Genomic DNA, 18,841 nt, shown 5'->3' with positions numbered 1-18,841 from the left:
GCAAATGCGTTTTTTGGATCTAAAATGCGCTTGAATGAAGAAAACCTGACCAACTCAGAGAGAGGCATCTAGGGGCCCATTTGAAACGAGAAAATCACACTTTTGACCCATGAGTGGGCACAGGGGGGTCACGGCGTAGCCGGTTTTGAGGCGCCGCGCCCGGAGCTAAGAATTCGCTTCTGATCGAACTCAAAATAAGTGTTCCAAAGTTGAAGAGGCAAATTTATCTCACAACTTGATGAGAAATAAAGTATAATAGTTATTTTAGCCCTTGAGAACTATACTTGGCCCTTTACAATGTTACCTCGCATACTATTTCTCGAGCCTGGAACGAAATTGGTGTATATATTTTATCTTGCACTCGAGTGATCCCCCTACCCTCACCCATATGGGTCAAAAGTGGGATTTTTTCGTCTCAAATGGGCCCCTAGATGCCTCTCTCTGAATTGGTCAGGTTTTCTTCATTCATTTTAGATCCAAAAAACGCATTTGCGCAGATCAGGCGTTTTTCCGCCCATTTAAACCAATGTAATTTTGCCCCTTCGTTCTGATCCCTTTGAGCATCAGCTAAAAAAGCTTCAAATTGGCTCAAATTGTATACAGCCTATTATTTTCATAGGTATCATCGATCGCCACCCGGACCTTGTCGATTTTCCGACATGACGAAAATAAGCCGCACCCTAAGGTATGCCCCTAAAGGATTTTTTTGAACTAAAACAGTTGATATGCGAGACAAATGTCAGCAAAATAATAAGTATTTTGCACGCAATCGACAAGGGAAGGCTGAGAAGTGGCAACCTCCAATTTTGAAGTAGTTTGTAGAAATTAGCAGATCACGGAAAGTTGATTGACTGATGCTTCCCAGTTTTTGTCACTAGGCCCCTAAAATTCCCTAACCATCTAAATGATTGTTCACGAGAGGTAGAGTGATTGTTAGCCCGACATGTATCCTTCAGTGGCAGTGCATTGGTTCAATATTCGCCTTGCAGCCAAGCGGTCCCATTTTTGAGTCCCCTGGCAGGTATTGGTTTCAAAGAACGTATACTGCATACAGTTAGACTTACTAGCGCATAGGTTTTACAACATGTGAACGCATTTTGTTGGCTCGCACTCTGGCACCCTGAGCGCAACTGATCTGTCTGTTGTAAAATCTACGCACATGTGAGACTATTTGACCGTAATATACGTTTTTTGAACTATTGTATGTCGGGGTCTCTGAAAATTGTATAAATTGGTTTTAAAAATTTAATGTATTGAGTCCCTGGGGCAAATGTTTTCACAAGATGAAAACGGAGATGCTCACAAGTCATAAATTCAAAATCTGGATATTCGCTCTGATCTAATCAATAAGAAATACACGGACAGTAAAAAAGATTCACTTCTCTGAAGTGAGTAGTAACTTGAAGTAAAAGATGCATTAGTTTTAGTGTTTTTAAAGCTGTTTCCGATATCCTCTGAAATGAGAGAGAGAGAGCAATAAGATTGAGAAGAAATATACTCACAGGATCAGAGACCATGAAACCAACTGTCGTAGGTGAAATGGTTGTGGTAATCATTTCAAAACCATTGCATATGCCCATTAGCACACCAGCAAAATTAGGTGTTAAGTCAAGATGATTTATGTTGAAGCCGATGAAGATAAAAATAAAGCATGTTGCAGCTGTCACCATCAAAGCCATTACAATTGTTGGATTATTACCAACACAAGTCATAATTATGAAAATTAAAGGCCCTCCAGACAATGCTGAACAAATGAAACACACAATTATGATCAATAGCAAAAACAGGAGGAAAATGTATACATGCAACTACATCATCAGATTTATGGAAAAGTGACCTCATTCTTTTCAAAATCAAACCAAATAATGCATATTGGAGATTCATTCAGAACCATTTATACGGTTAAGTATTTTTTTAAACCCACAATTCCAATTTCATTCAATTTTTTTTTTCATTTACCTAACTCGAAATTGGACCACGTCAAACAAAAAGGAACCAAGCTACATTAGCTATTGTCAATTTTAATTAGGAAATTTAATTTTTAATGTGAAAACGGTTGTGCGGATTTTTGTGCAAATTGCAATGAATTTTCTGCATAGTACGAAGCAAATTTTTTAAAATTTTCAAAAGAATCCGAACAAACGTTCTCTTGTAAAAAATTAAATTGCCCGTTTAAAGTTGGCAATAGCTGATGTGACTTGGTTTCTTTCTGCTAAGCACGGCACAGTTCTGAATCGATTCGTGAAAGTAGCGATATTCCACCATTAGATGCCAGCTTTAGGTGTTGATTTAAATTTTGCCTCAGAGCAATTTTTCTTGCGATTGGAAGTGATATGAAAATACATAAAAATTCTCAGAGTTTAGAAAAACCCTGTTTTTGACCCCTTAAAATGGCTGACAGCAGTAGGCGCCCAATTTTTTCAGCAAAATTAGCTATTATCTACTACTTGATGCCTGCTGTAAGTGATAAGCTAAATTGACTGAGAATAAAAAATCAGTCCACATACTCGTTAATACTTTTTACACACCTTCAAGTGACGGAAGTTTTCCTTAAATTATTTTTTGTTTATATTGATAAAATAATTCTGTGATAAATTTTTCCTACACTAAGTATCCTCTGTTTTGAATCTGTTAATTTGAGGATTTTTAAAAATACACCTGAAGAGGATTATATAATGACAGTAAAACAACAAACAGTACATTCAAAACTTTGAACAGTGATGGATCAAAATGGCGATTAATGAAATCAGCCATATTTAGTCTTGAGTGAGTAGTATTATTATTACGTTCTTGTCGTAACTTTAACTCTACAACTGCAATTTTTCTGAGGCTCTGATAGCACAAACTCCAAATACTGATCAAAATGCAAATGAGGTTAAAGTCTAGCAATCTTAGGTGAAAAAAACTTGAATTTAAAGTGCTTGTGAGTAGAAAAAAATTGCAATCCAATAGTTCTTTCTTTGTCTATTACACTTTCAACCAACTTTCAGGCCAAACAAACACCTTCTAATATTCTCAGAATTTTCCAATTACCATCCCACGAAAGTGTGTTAAGGGATAAATACTGATGTCCCTGGACAATTTAGCTCATCTCTTTCAGCAGGCACCTAATATCAGAAAAAACACATGTTTCGCTGATCAAGTTGGGGGCATTCCACTTTCGGCTTACATTAGGGGCCATAAACGGCCAAAAAGGCTTTCCGAAATTCTGAGAATTTTTCTCATACCATCTTGTAAAAAAATATTTAAAAAAAACATGTTGAAGAACTAACATGCTCCTGAGCTATTTAAATTATCACTAAAAGCAAGCATCTCATGGCAGCAAATCACTATTTTTATAAATCAAGGCTTTCGGCAAACTTTAGCAACTATAGGGCCCTCCAAAAATTTGAGAATTTTTTTGCCATGCTCACAAGAAAGTTGTAAAAAAAAGTGCACTAGGGCACAGAGTATATTTCATCAGTATCAGGAGCACTTAAGGGACGATTCAAAATCCCAAAAGAAAAATTTCTAGGAATGGAATGAAGGTACACAAATTCCTTAAAAAAGGCTCTCAGGCACCACTGAACATAATTCGTCTTTACAAACCATTTTTTGTCTTACGCTATTTCTCAGAAGCCACCAATTCAGGGAATGAGACTAAAATATTTTGCTAAAGTCGAAAAAAGAATCATCCTGACATTGCAGTTACAGTCAGAGGTTGACAAGCATCTAAGTAATGAGATAAAAGAGCATCCACTTTACACTTAGATACAGTCTTAATTTTGTCCAAAGTTGATGGTCTTTACAGCCTTGATCTGGATTTTACCCCACTGCTCTGATGCAATCATTACCATGTTATTTTTCTTATTTACATATTTTAATGTTTTCATTGATGAGTGGTGTCTAACAGGTTTTAAAAGGAGAAATAAACAAACAAAAAATTACCAATAGCAGTCCAGAGTTTTCTTGAAACAGTCTTGGTTAAAATTTCTTTGCTAATAAGCACATCTCCCATCCAACACAGAGGAAAAGTCAAGACCCACATGGAAAGGAATGGTAAAGCTGATAAGAGACCATTCTGAAAAAACATACATATCAAAGTTGAAAAGCCTACAAGTCAAAGGTAAAAATCAAGAATAGACAGAACTATTGATTCATGGATTTAATGAACTTGACTGATTGAATTTAATTATTATAATACATATATTTTCTCATCAAAATATCACATAAAACAAAATGTATGCAACAAAAACTATTGAAAGTAATACCTGATTTCTTGTCTGCAACTTGAGTTCTTCTTGTGAGCAGGAAATTCAAAGTTTTCGTAACCAGTGATACAAGAAAATATTGATGTCTTGGTTTCGAGTTAATTTCAGAAATAAAGTTCTATGTGAAATTTTGAAGAGGCAAAATGCATAAAAATGATTAAATTTTTGCCTTGTCTAGTGGTCCATTAATTCTGTTTATCCTTTAGGAATACGTTATATTTACTCTAGAGAATTAAATACAGTTCACTAAGTTTTCAATTGGCATGGGAGATAAGCTCAAATTGATCTATTTTTGCAGAACTAATAAATCCAGTTCAATCATTCCATTAAATTAATATAAAGTTTAATTTCATATTATACAAAAAAAAAAGAAAAAAAAGAAAAAAAAAATGTTTCCTCTATCAACTCATTCTTCAGAAGCCGAACCTATTTATACATCACTTTATAAAACAGTGGAATTGATGATACACACCTCCTGAATATTGAAACCTAAAGCTGCACTGATGAATGAAGGTAATTGTGTAGTCAAAATGCCAAAGGCCCATCCATTTCCTAAGTGAGCGCAGATTAACGCCCAAACAGGTAGTGACGTAAAAATTGCTTTCCACGGAGTTTCCAAATTCTGAAAAAGATTGATGAATTGCTGTGATTGAAGCAATGCCAATATCAGGTTTCAAAATATTATAAAAGAACCTTTAAGACAGGCAATTAAAAAATAAATAAAAAAAAGAGCTGGGATAGTTTTCTTTGACTGTTCCATCCCATTTCTCATGGTTTTATCTTTCTTTCTTTTTTATTTTCATGTTAGAATAGGTGCACTGGTAGAGAGGAGGTAGGGTGGACAATCAAGTGCTGTAATTTTCTCTCAGAATAATTGTATTAATCTCATGAAATGTTAATTGTTTTTTTGGAAAGGTGTTATTTTAAAATATGTAATTTGGTAACCACCGAGATGCTTGATGGCATGTTACAGTGAATTTAGGATTAATGAGATTAATTGTTGAACAGCGCAGATGAAAATTTATAAAAAAAAGAAAGAAAAAAAGTAGGGAAGAGTTTAAGGTTAATTTAAACCAATCATTTTTATTTATTTATTTTTTTTTTTAAAAATTATGCGTAGTGGGAAATTAAAATAAATTTGCCAATTTTTAAAAAATATCCTCTGTATTACTCATTTAATTAAGGATAACTGCCGTGAGACCTCGATGCTCCTTTAAAGGACCACGCACACTCTTTATGGGAATGAATGCCATGTTTGATTTTCAATTTTTTTTATTGCATTAAACTTATCTATGGATGCTGATCCTAAGTCATCTTTGTCGAACTTTCTATAAGACATCATTTTCGCAAAATCTGCTATGGAAGTTTCAATATTTCCTTGAATAGATGAAGGCAGCACAGCGATGAAGAGTCAAAAAGATGTCTCTATCTTTCAGCACCAGCTGAAAACGAGATGAAATCAGGAAAACCTCAGCGTATTTAGGTACCAGTATAATGCCGAGCAGTAGTCTTATAAGTTCCTTCTTTCTCTCTCCCACTCTCTTCCTTCCCACTCACCAGCTGGAGTTTCCCTTGTTAAATTGTGGCGCTGCTTTCATCTATTCGAGAAAACATTGAAACTTCCATAGCGGATGGTGCAAAAACGTAGAAAATTGGCAAAATGATGACTCTTGATCGGGATCCATAGATGAGTTTAATGCAATAATAAAATTGAAAATCGAAAACAGCACACATTGCCAAAAGGAGTGTGCGGGGCTCTTTACAATTTTTAAGTGAGGAATATTAATTACTGAATGTGCTCCTCTTTTTTATAGAGTAATTTATGTTATAATTTGGGCATGATTGACAATAATTTTTAGAAAGATAGATAGATGGATTTACAGGATGTCTACTGGTGCCCTGCCATTCAAATTCCTTGCTTTTTAGTGCCTTTTTCCTTACTTTCCCGAGAATTCCTTTTTTGGCAATCCTCAAAAATCCTTGCTTTTTCCTTACCGTTTCCTAACTTTTTCTTCACCTTACACGCATTTTTAACTATATTCGGATTGGAAAAGTGGAATGATGGATTGACGAAGGAATAAATTGAAAAACAGGAGGATTCCAACCGGGATGTTGATAAAGGGATTATGTTAGAAAATCGCATACAGCCAATGCTACTTTCTAGAGTTTGTCACAAAAATCTTGAATTTCCGTACGTTTTCACCGAAAATTCTACCTTTTCCATACTTCCGTACCAACCTTCCAAAATCCGTGCTTTTTCGGTGTATCCTTACTTTTTCGGTACAGTAGCCACCCTCATTTACTTGCTGGAGGAGAAAGCCCAAAACAGGGAAACTCAAAGACGTTTATTGTGATCGGTACAGGTTATATAGGTTACACCTGTGAAAACTCTGTTCTCCTACGACGATACAACAGAGCACTTGCAAAAACAACTTTTACAAACCTTTGAATCATCAACGTCGTCTCCTAACGAGTTGATAATGAAATCTCGTTCTTTCTTAGATATTTTGGGATGTGAGGCAGGACTATCAGCACCATAAAAATGCCAAAATAGATTCCACAAGAATCCTAAAAGCCCGGCAGAGTAAAACACAGATGGCCAACCGAAACTGCTACCAGCAAGGTATCCAGCCATTGGCATTGCTAGGCAAAGGCCAAGAGTTGCACCTTAAGTTGGAGGGTTAAAAATTAAAATTAGTATTAGGTAAAAGGTACACTAAAAGGACCAAACAGGGTACTACAGTACATGTTTCCTCATCAAAAACTCACTGAAGATGTTGATAGCTTTCAAAATTAGGTCATGAGTGAGAGGTAAATGTTAGAAGTTTACGAAGGTAAACAGTAAATTCAAGCTGCCCCCTGGGGAAAAATCATGATCAACAAGGATAAAGTTAGGCATTGAAACCAACAAACATGTTATGCAAAAAACCAGAGCTTGGTTTTACACAAGTTTCCTTCCTCTTTCAATACAAGGTGCCTTAAATCTTGTCAAAAAAGATAGTGTGTACACAGGAAAATGTTTTCACCCTGAAACATATCGACGGTGTAAGTCGGCAATCACATAACTCGGTTTGCGACGTCGCAGACTTCCTGTTATACTTTATTTTTTAAACGGAAAACTACTCGACGGCAATTCTTTAAAACTGCGGTGATTTTTCTTCTTTGTGTGAAGGAAATTCTGCAAAAACTTCAAGGAATTATGTCAAATTGTTCTCTTTTAAAAAAATAACATAGAGGCGGAGATTCTTAGACACCGCAAACGAGTTATGTGATTGCCGACTTACACCGTCGATATGCTGATGTTAGTTTGGTGCTCAATCTGACTTGAATAGACTCTACTTAGTTTTTCTGTATTCATCAAGAGTGAATCGACATCGGCAAAAACTGTTCTTTGCTCACTTAAAGGTTGAATTTGGAAAGGTTTAATGTATTCATCGTAATCTATGTAAAATTTTGATAAGAAACATGTATCGTAATTCTTGACTCCGTACCCTGTTCAGTGGTCTATTGGATCATGAGACAGAGAAATAAGATTAGAACAGTCTTTGAGCCACGATCTGCTGAAAAATTTAGTCTAAAAAAAATGGGGACCATTAACCAGTTAATAAAAGGATGCTAATTTTATAATTTTTACGTTCATGGATGTTTTGTTTTCTTTTTCTTATCGTTGATGCTGTTGCTTGCATTTTTCTTTTTTATTTCAACCTTTTTGAGTTATGTTGACTCTCTCATTGAGTAAATATCATAGATAAGTGAGTGAAAATTCAACAAGATCTGAAGGAATTTGGGAAACTAACTCTTTTGCAGGGTAACAGTTTTCATGACACAAACACACCACGTGGAGAGCGAATAAAGAAGGAGTACTCTTCCTTTTCAGATAAAGAATACTTATTCAGATAAAGAATACTTATTCAGGTAAAGGAATTATTTTTGTAAAATCTGCAGTTGATAATAATAAAAGAAGAAGAAAATAATTATTTTTACGTAATTAAAGCAGATGGCTAACCATTCACAGAGAATCCAACGAATCGATTCCTCTCATTCGGAGGAGACCATTTGGCTGCTAGAGTGTAACAAATTGGCGTCAAGAATCCCTGAAACATAATTGACATATGTTACTGGCAAAATAAAATATGTTGGAGGGTAATTTGATACAAGGTGAGGCAAATGTCTTGTAAGGACCGAATATTTCTTAATGGTTGTGAATGGATAGGGGGCTGACATTTTAGCCTGCCTTTAGTTGCAATCTTTCATTTCTAAAGGATATCCCTTCTTAGAATACATTGTTGGAGATAATTTAACAAGAATAAGAAATTTGCCGTCATACCAGTCACTGTTCCAAAATGGTAGCCATTCATGATTTTTAGGATTTCAACTTTCTCAGACAACCATTTTGAATTCATGATACATAGATATAAATGCCAAATTCTCCGAAAAAGCTTCTATTTTATATTATCCTTTTGATGAAACTACAACGTATGAGGATTGCTCTTTTATTCTTTTTGCTCCTTTTGGGGGAGGACCAATTGTAAACTTTTTGACATCTTTAAGAGAAATACATGAATGGGAAATGGATGAAAAAAGTGACAATTTTTTAAATCAGAATATGACTTTCTTGTCTAAAGCCAGTTTCAAATGATGACATGGGAAAGTTAAACAAATCTTTGACACATCACTGTTGCGATGAAGGGTAAATTAGAGGCTTGGAGAACAAGGCGCGTAAGTACAGTTTTTGCGATTTCGAGAAATGTGGATTTGAAGTTTCGAAATTACATGGACCCTCATGGCGGAAAGAAAGTTCAAACTGAGTTTTTGATGCTTAAAAATTAGAATTTGGGAGTGAATTTTTCACAGAATATGCATTAAGATTAGCTTTACTTGAAATCATTCATACCTCAATTTTTCCAAAAACTGCACTTGGGCGCCTTGACCTCCAAGCCCCTCAATTAAGATACCAAAACATAGTAACTGAGGGACATGATTGAATTTATGAACTTAACTGGATCATAGCAAAGAGAAAAATATTAAAATTCAGAAATACCAATTTACTTGATTCAATCCTAGCAAAATTCGTAGACCACAGAGTGCTTTCCATCCGCCGATTGGAATGACGAAAGGAGTGATCAAACACAAGATACTGCCCTCGAATAAGGACAGCCCAAGCAGCAATTTGGAAGAATATCTTAGTCCGAGCTGACCTGCAAAAGGCAGCATGAGAAAATAACCCACATAAAAAGAACTCAGAACAGTTCCTTTTTCAGGTTCAGTCCAATTGTACACCTGTCAAAACAGAATAAAAACATGGATTAAAGAACAAACTTCTACTCTTCACATAGATAAAATTTTGATGAATTATGATGTATATTTCTGGAAAAATTATACTTTAAAGTTATTATTTTAGTTGTTAAGAAGATAGTTTGTTGGGAGATACCCTCACTTACTATTATAAAGTTTTTTCAAAGCCAAAAAAAATGACTTCAAAATTACGATTCAAATTTTAGAAGAGTAACTTTACAAGCTGGTTTCAGCTTTTACAAGCTGAGAAATGATAAAAAAGGAAAAGTCTCTATCTTTTATGGGACAATTCAGGTGTATTTTTTGGTGTAAAGCACCGATTATTTCTATCCATTTTTCAAGAAGGGTCGAAAATCTTTTGTGAGGATCTTAACAATAATTTATGCGGCCACTTTCATTTCTCAAATGAATGAAGTTCTAACTTGAGGTTTTTTTCTGGATGAGCTACTGGGACTATGTGCACCTATGTGTGAGGCATTATCTTGATGCACTAAACATACATAATCCTCTTAATGTCGAGTGGTTTCAAGCAGATGAGTTTTTGTGTTTTGACCAGAGAATGTTGATATGTTGCTGAAAAGTAATGACTGAGAGGCAGAGTCAGGTGAGCGGCTCCCTTTATTATTTAAGGGCAGGTATATTGGCTCATTCAGAGGGCCCAAGCTCACCCTCAGACAATAGATCGAGTCACTCACCTAATTCTGCCCCTCAGCCACAACTTTTCATGTTAGAGAGTATAAAAGATTACAGATTTTGAATCTTGATTTTGCATTTTTTTTTCCCTCTCTCTCTCTCGAAAAACTATCTGAAAATAAAAAAAATGGAACCCTTAACAAAAGATTTTTACAGCATTTAAACAAGCGTAATTTTGAACGGAACAAACTCTAAAAGTGCTTATTTCAAGGCTGATGGGTTACTCTTTAGTGCTATGCAGGTTGAATTTTGCTGGAGGTTAATGTTTGTTTGTACGGGCACCAGTCGCATTGTTTTCCGAACGACCTAGGTGCATATAGGGTCATTCCATATAGAACCTACCAGCCATGCAACCGCCCGACTCGGATTTCGATGATAAATTTTTTTCTTGATCAGACCACCAAATAATGAACTTCTGCAAAATATTAGGTCTCAAATCGAAAAACTCACTGAGATATGAATTTTGGAAGTTTTAAGAATTTTCAAGAAAGAGACGTTTCGAACTTCCGAGAAAGAGAGGGTCATTTTCCCCAAAAAAATTCATTCCGCGCCCATTTTTCGTCAGATTGAAGTGAAAATTTGACACAATGTCCATGAAAGTATGTAAATTTGAGAATAAAATGCATAAAATGTTCGACTTTACTCATTGATGTGCTGCGGTTGATTGTTCGTTGTGATTTTGTCTGATTTTAGCGATAAAACCTTCCCCTCTTCAAATGCCCATAACTTTTGAGCTGCAAGTTATTTTTTGCTCCAATTTTTTTTAAAATGCTCCTAAAAGTATTAGAAAGACGCCTAAAGAACAATTCTGATGGCGTTTTGGGCTTTAGTATCTTTTTTTTTCACTTTTGTCCGAAAAAGGCCTAAAAAACTGGAAATAACACCAAAATTGTTCCGATAATCGACCATTACCCTGAAAAGTCAACTCAAAAATCGCTCAATTTTTGCCAGAATGGTCCTTACTGTATGTACAATATGTTTGAAAAATAAAATCAATGGTATTTCGGGTTTATATATCTTTAACTTCGAGTTTTTACCGAAAAAAGGCCAGCAAAACTGAAAAACACTGAAATTACACAAATTATCGGCTCTAACGTTGGAGTAGCAACTCAAATATTGCTCACATTTATACTGAATGGTTCTCACTGCATGTGAAATGCGTCTGGGGAATAAAAGTGATGGTATGTTGGGTTTCCATAACCCTTTTCCCAACATTTTTACTCAAGAGAGGCTCGCTCAACTGAAAAAAGCGCTAGGAAAATCTCATTAACCGACCATTACATTGAAAAAACAATTGATTGGGGGCCCAGATTTTCACCGAAGGACTCTTGTTGTATGGGAAGCACACTAACTTGAGGAGTGAATATAGCAAGGGATTCACTCTTAAAGGGAGGGGAAAAATATGTACAAAAATCATGTATTTAGATATTTTACGATAAAAAAATAGAATGTTATCAATAAAGTAACTGTAAGGTTTGCCCTTGATTTACTCAATTCAGAACTTAGTTTCTTTTTCAACTCGAAGCATTAAATTTACTCCAAAAAACTTTTTAATTCACGGACGCGGATGGATACATAAATGAAATCTCAAAGTCTTTTTCTTCCTCTGATTTGGATAGAACAAGCCCAAAGAACCAATGCCTATAACGCACACACGCAACAACGAATTTGTTGAGATTTCTAGCATAACTTTAACTTACTCTGGGTTAGATTAATTATTCAGGGCAATCAAGATCGTGATCTATATCAGCAACAGTCTAATTTATAGATCTGAAAATTCAAAAGTTTTTTGAAGTAAATTTAATAATAATAATAATAATATATCTTTATTTGTTTTTTGGCTTGCACATGGCTTCTACAAATGCGTCGAATTTTTCTAAACAAGAAACAAGAATAAATATATGTATATATAAAAAAAAAGAAAAAAAAAAGACAATGATATCAACCTGTCCCCTTTAAAAAATCGTTGATTGAATATGGACATTCCTCAATTAGATAATGTCTGACCAGGGCATTGTGGCTTCGGGGCTCATCTTTAATTTTTTTCCTTATGTTTGATGGTAGTTTAGAGAAAAAGTTAATGCTTTGAGTTGAAAAAGCAACTAAGTTTTGAATTGAGTGAATCAAGGGCAAACCTTACAGTTAGGTACTTCATTGATAACATTCTATTTTTTTAACGCAAAATATCCAAATACATGATTTTTGTACATATTTTTTCCCACCCTTTAAGAGTAAAACCCTTGCTTGAGATGTTGAGGAAATAAATAGGTAACTCAATTTTGCAAAACTATAATTACAATACTTCAACTCTAGTCAGCATGAATAACCTCCCTCAATTTTTAACAATTTAATGTTCTGATAATTCCTATTAGAACTTTTTATCTTTTCCATTAATTTTTATTTCAGAATACATTTGAAAGTTATTAACCTCATTATGATGCCATCCAGGAGTCAGTAAATCACATTTAATGTGAATAGGGATGCTGTCGACACCTTCTCATCTTTTTGCCTTACATTTTCGAATATTTCTTATTAATTTTAGAACACTCATTAGTGATGGCTGGATTTCGTCCACTTTTGTCTTCTTCACCCCTATCTCCCAGCCATCACCAAGAATCACCCATAAATTTAATTACTAAACTTGCAGCTGATAACTACATAGATTATAGCCAGCCAATCTTGTGTACGCTTGTTGTCTCACCACCCGTGACCTCAGCAAGTCTATATAAGCGTGCGCTGCCCTAAAACCTAGGTCTGTCTGTCTTTTCTCATCTCTTAGACCCCAGGTTCTTTACCATCTAGACCCGTACAAGTACGTTTGTGCCCACTCTCGCCTTCTTGCACATTTTCTGAGTGACTATTTTCTTTACTGTTTAACTCTTGTGATTCTGTGCTATCTCTTTTGACTCAGTACAACTCTAGATTTCATCTCCAAAAATTCAGTGTCTATAATTCTCAATCCATTCTAGTAGTTTGTTGATTCTACCTTTTATTAAAAATCAACTGGTGCCGAACGGTCTCACAAACTTTCAACCCGAATTTGAGTCTATCACCCGTGATATACTCATATTCCATAACAGATGCCTATCAGTTGAGAGATACCTACAGTTTTATTTCCTTACTTTAAAGCCGATCGTAAAAATTGGAGTGAAGGGGAAAACTACTACAACCAAGAATACACTATATTCACTCCTCAAGTTCGTGTGCTTCCCATACAACAAGAGTCCTTCGGTGAAAAATCTGGGCCCCCAATCAATTGTTTTTTCAATGTAATGGTCGGTTAATGAGATTTTCCTAGCGCTTTTTTCAGTTGAGCGAGCCTCTCTTGAGTAAAAATGTTGGGAAAAGGGTTATGGAAACCCAACATACCATCACTTTTATTCCCCAGACGCATTTCACATGCAGTGAGAACCATTCAGTATAAATGTGAGCAATATTTGAGTTGCTACTCCAACGTTAGAGCCGATAATTTGTGTAATTTCAGTGTTTTTCAGTTTTGCTGGCCTTTTTTCGGTAAAAACTCGAAGTTAAAGATATATAAACCCGAAATACCATTGATTTTATTTTTCAAACATATTGTACATACAGTAAGGACCATTCTGGCAAAAATTGAGCGATTTTTGAGTTGACTTTTCAGGGTAATGGTCGATTATCGGAACAATTTTGGTGTTATTTCCAGTTTTTTAGGCCTTTTTCGGACAAAAGTGAAAAAAAAAGATACTAAAGCCCAAAACGCCATCAGAATTGTTCTTTAGGCGTCTTTCTAATACTTTTAGGAGCATTTTAAAAAAAATTGGAGCAAAAAATAACTTGCAGCTCAAAAGTTATGGGCATTTGAAGAGGGGAAGGTTTTATCGCTAAAATCAGACAAAATCACAACGAACAATCAACCGCAGCACATCAATGAGTAAAGTCGAACATTTTATGCATTTTATTCTCAAATTTACATACTTTCATGGACATTGTGTCAAATTTTCACTTCAATCTGACGAAAAATGGGCGCGGAATGAATTTTTTTGGGGAAAATGACCCTCTCTTTCTCGGAAGTTCGAAACGTCTCTTTCTTGAAAATTCTTAAAACTTCCAAAATTCATATCTCAGTGAGTTTTTCGATTTGAGACCTAATATTTTGCAGAAGTTCATTATTTGGTGGTCTGATCAAGAAAAAAATTTATCATCGAAATCCGAGTCGGGCGGTTGCATGGCTGGTAGGTTCTATATCGACGGTGAAAGTCGGCAATCACATAACTCGGTTTGAGACGTCGCAGACTTCCTGTCATACTTTATTTTTTAAATGGAAAAGTACTCAACGGCAATTCTTTAAAACTGTCATGATTTTTCTTCTCAATGCGAAGAAAATTCTGCAAAAACTTCAAGAAATAATATCAATTTGTTCTCCTTTAAAAAAATGACGTAGAGGCGGAGATTTTCAGACACCGCAAACGAGTTATGTGATTGCCGACTTTCACCGTCGATATGGAATGACCCTATATTAGAAAAAGGAGAAAACAGTATACACCTGCAAAGGACAAATTATTTTTCTTTCACTCACCTCGTATCCTCCATTGGTGTTATTTTTACTTGTCATTACAACTATGGCCATAGAGAGGCTTGCTCTCATGTAGAAGGAAACAAAAAAACAAGAAAATAGTAGTAAAGCTTGAATTTGCCTTGTGCCCAATAATGGTGTGCCTGAAAATAATACGTTCAGGTTAAAAAAAAATGAAAAACCAAGGGGTTTTCATAAGAAAGTTAAACATGCAAAATCGACTTTTACGAAGAACTATAATGCCTCATTGAATACTGTTACATGGAGAGCCTCCTAGGACTTGACCTAAAGGAATAAACATTTTGAGAGCAACTGGTGGACTTGTGACAATAGCACCAAAAACTGGTGTAGTTGAGCTTTTTTTATTTAAATTTTTTTGTTTGGAGTTATTTTCAACTGATTTTTGATAAATGATCTTCTGGGAGTTTTAAAATAAAAAAAACCCCAGTCCTATAAAGAAAGGGACTTAACATTCAAGCCATTCTTCAGTCTTCACACTTAAATAAATTTTTCTCATGATGAGGAGACTTGCAGCCGCAGCCGCAGCCCCCCCCCCCCCCCCCCCCCGATTTTAAGGCCACGAAGACGAAAGTTATGCTGTTGGGTAATTTATTTCTATGCTATGCTTTTCATAAACAAATATAAAAAAGTAAATATATGAAGTGTTGAGAAGTATGCATTTTTTAAAACAAAATTCCAAAGGAAAAACTGGAAAAAGGAGTTTATTGCTCTTATTACTAATCATGGCAAAAAAAACTTCTTGAGTCTTTAAATTGATACAATCCTATATACCTAATTGAATCATGAGTTACTTAATACTTACTAGAATCTGTAGCTGGAACAGATTTATTTTCAATTGTTGAGTTGTTTTCACCATTTGTCACTTTCATGTTGTTGTTATGGCCATCTTCGTGAATAGTTTTGTTTCCATTGCTGACGTTAATTATATCATGGTTACTTTTTTGACTCACATCTTCGGTGCTACCTTCATCTATTCGATATACTTTCTTTTCTTCCATTGTAGGAAAGAACCCTGAGACAAAGGAGGAAAAAAGAAAATTAGGCGATTATCAAGCTTCCTCTGAAACAACTATAAGTAGTTTGATCCTACCACCCCCCCCTCAACCCCCACCAAAAGACCCTGAAAATTTAAAAATTCAGTACTAAACTTTGTTATGCTCCGAATCATAATAATTTGGATACTTAAAAATACGTACTTCCTTTTCAATACATCTCTGACCAACTTTAATTTCCTCGGATTCTCTGGGTCTTGAATTTTTTTGATACTTCCCGATTTTCTTGATTGCTGGTAATTCTGCATCGTAAAGCTCCAAGTGGATAGCACTTCTTGAGACACAGCAACCCATACAAAAAATGTGATTGATAGCACTTATTTTTTAGAAATCGTTTTAGAGCTTCCTTACACTTCTAGGTATTGGCTAAAAAGTATCGGCACTAAAAGTGGAATCCCGCTCAGATGAAAAACTGCAATAATTATGAGGAATTTTGCAACGTTGAGTTGTGATGCATCAAAGAAGGCTCACAAATAGTTGACCACTGTACAGTATAAGAATTTTTGCATTGCAAAAGTATATTCCCTCGTCTGAAGATCATGAAAAACACATTGAATAATCGAAAATTTTCAAGATCAACTCGGTACGACAGCGTATCGCGTTTTTTATTCACACAAATATTATCAGTGCCAACTTCTCGCCGATGAATAAGGAAATTTTTTTTTCTAGGTCAAACGGGTCATATATTCTTAACGAACTTATCATTGAACATGTAACTATGATTAGGTTCCACGCTAAGTTCATTCATTCTCTGATGCAGGATATTTGCAAACTTGCCTGAAACAGTTCGGACCAATGAAAAAATTATTGCAATATGAATTGCACTAAAATTAGTTCAGTATCCAGGATACACGTAAACTTTGGTTATTCTGCGAGCGGTAAAATCGAAGTTAAGAACACGAAAAACAGTAATTTTCACTCATAATTTAGAGGAACGTCCAGTGCGTCCACGATGAACCTCGTGCAATTTCGAATGGAAGACACGTATCGTGATGCATGGTTTTCCATGTCTTCCAGTGGTCCATTGCTTCAGGAAGGAGCCAGGATGACGATAGCTTGTTTTAAATAAAAATTCCCTCTTCGAAGCATTAGGTAGTATAAATGGCGATCTAACGTTAGAGAAGGGCCGTCTTTCAAGGAACAAATATCTACCGTAAGTACTATATTGTAAGTAGCGTATAATGATGCTTTTAGCCTATCCTTAAATCTTAAGGCACAGAGCTCCGATATCTCTCCTTCCGATTCAAATTCAGTTTTACGGGTCACCTGGTCACGCACAAGAAGTGGTGCCTCACTTTTTGCCTTATTTTGATAGTGGCTATAGTCAAAAGCTTAGTCAGGTTTAATGTTTTTTTTTTTTTTTTTTTTTTTTTTTTTTTTTTAATATTTATTTTTTCTTTCTTTAATCGTGTCTCCGCCTCCTTGGCCGAGCAGACTTCATAACACAATAACCTCTTTCGGCCTCTGACCTCGGCAATCAGTAACATCTGAGCATCATCTTCACACTTACTCGGAACCCTCGAGGACAACCGCTTACACGAGCGCTTGAAAAAATGAAAACCTTTATTTCATTTCATAATTATCTCTCATTCAAAATATTTTTGAATTTAGATGCCTGCCGCCCTCTTATTTTGTTTTTCTTAATTGATGTATAAAATTTATTATTTATTTCTGACTGAGGTCCGATTGAACGTCATTTGTGATGCCATTAGATCGGCACTTTCCGGGTGCAATTTGTGTTTTCAGGTCACTAAAATTCCAGTCAACTTTCCGTCTTGCAAACAAAAAACAAAGCAAGTATGACGTGAACATCCTTCTGTGCACAAATCTATTTCTAATATATTATGACGCTACAAATGCATACGACCGTTAAAATAGTTGATAATGGTAAAATGACGCATGTAATGTTTGTAAACAGTGGGGGACAGGGACAGAGCACTGGTCTGACGCGGAGAAATAAGTGATAATGAACTATCAAGATTAGTTCCAAGCTAAACGCTAATTAACGTAGTCAATGATGCGATAATTTACACACAAACTGGGCCAAAATGAAGAGAATTGACGTAGTTAGAGAGCATTCACCCGTAATATTGAGAGGAAAATACGGGAAATCGCACATGTAAAGACTTCGGATTCTGCGTTTTAAGTTTGCGAAAACGCTTCATCGATAATGTTTTAAAAAATTAATTTATTTTCCGAGACGAGGAGTGCACCAAACTTAATATAGACTCGGCGTCTTTCATCGTCTGTTCTCAAATGAAGGAACGTAACTTCATTCCAAGGTTGCAAAATTTACGAGGAAAAATGGATTTTTCACAAAAATATGACGACGTAATTTCTGTACAATATTTGATTGATTCTTGCGAGTAATTAGGAGAAAAATTAGTAAAATTTTCGGTCAGAAATAATCAATAGTTTTCTGGCAAAAATACGACCCACAAGAAGAAATTTTGCGACATTGAAATGTAAACACGTTCTTTCATTTGGAAAATGTCGACAGGATTCCTTGATAAATTCCGAATGACAGCGCAGAATGGAACGTTAGAGCGTCGGTAAATTATTAGGTAATATATTTTCTTTTCTTTTTAAGATTAGAAAAAAAGAGTATTTACGTCCCTGATTGAAATATGATGGAAAAGAGGAAACATTTATAGGTTTGAAATCTCATTTTCAGACGTAAAAAGGCCCGGCAAACATCAGATGGGCACCGAGCATCAACATATACAAACTTCAAAAATCTTCTTAGAGAGGAACCTATTGCTTTGCCAATTTTGAGACTTCACGAATGCAAGGAACTATACTGCCATGCTAAGGAAAAACGCCGAGCCTATAGGCGCTGCCGAATTTTCTTGGACACATCACTAATTTTCAATAAAATTTGTGCATGTTTTTCTTCCTATTTCTCAGGTAATTTTGCTTGCAATTTGATCTAAAAAGTCTGCAAATTTCAAGGAAAAATATTGAAAATTTTCCTCAAAAAT

General features: G+C 35.3%; 1 protein-coding gene across 5 annotated transcripts in view; it reads right to left on the bottom strand.

The window, feature by feature from the left end:
- LOC109037373 (putative inorganic phosphate cotransporter) overlaps positions 1–18,841 on the bottom strand; it is a 37,121-nt gene that overhangs the window by 2,191 nt on the left and 16,089 nt on the right. For 3 of the 5 annotated variants that reach the window (XM_019051985.2, XM_019051986.2, XM_019051984.2), the window contains 8 exons: positions 15,611–15,820; positions 14,791–14,930; positions 9,300–9,530; positions 8,257–8,344; positions 6,694–6,917; positions 4,723–4,872; positions 3,928–4,060; positions 1,503–1,744 (listed from right to left, as the gene is read on the bottom strand). In XM_019051985.2, the coding sequence (XP_018907530.2) occupies positions 1,503–1,744; positions 3,928–4,060; positions 4,723–4,872; positions 6,694–6,917; positions 8,257–8,344; positions 9,300–9,530; positions 14,791–14,930; positions 15,611–15,806 (1,404 nt within the window). In that variant the 5' untranslated portion in view covers positions 15,807–15,820. Of the gene's footprint in view, positions 1–1,502; positions 1,745–3,927; positions 4,061–4,722; positions 4,873–6,693; positions 6,918–8,256; positions 8,345–9,299; positions 9,531–14,790; positions 14,931–15,610; positions 15,821–16,004; positions 16,147–16,211; positions 16,482–18,841 lie in introns of those variants that run through there. The other 2 variants (XM_019051987.2, XM_019051988.2) reach the window with 2 other exon arrangements.

This window comes from Bemisia tabaci, chromosome 5 (genome assembly GCF_918797505.1).
Source record: "Bemisia tabaci chromosome 5, PGI_BMITA_v3".
Classification (NCBI taxonomy): domain Eukaryota; kingdom Metazoa; phylum Arthropoda; class Insecta; order Hemiptera; family Aleyrodidae; genus Bemisia; species Bemisia tabaci.
This window is presented reverse-complemented; position numbering and strand designations above follow the sequence as displayed.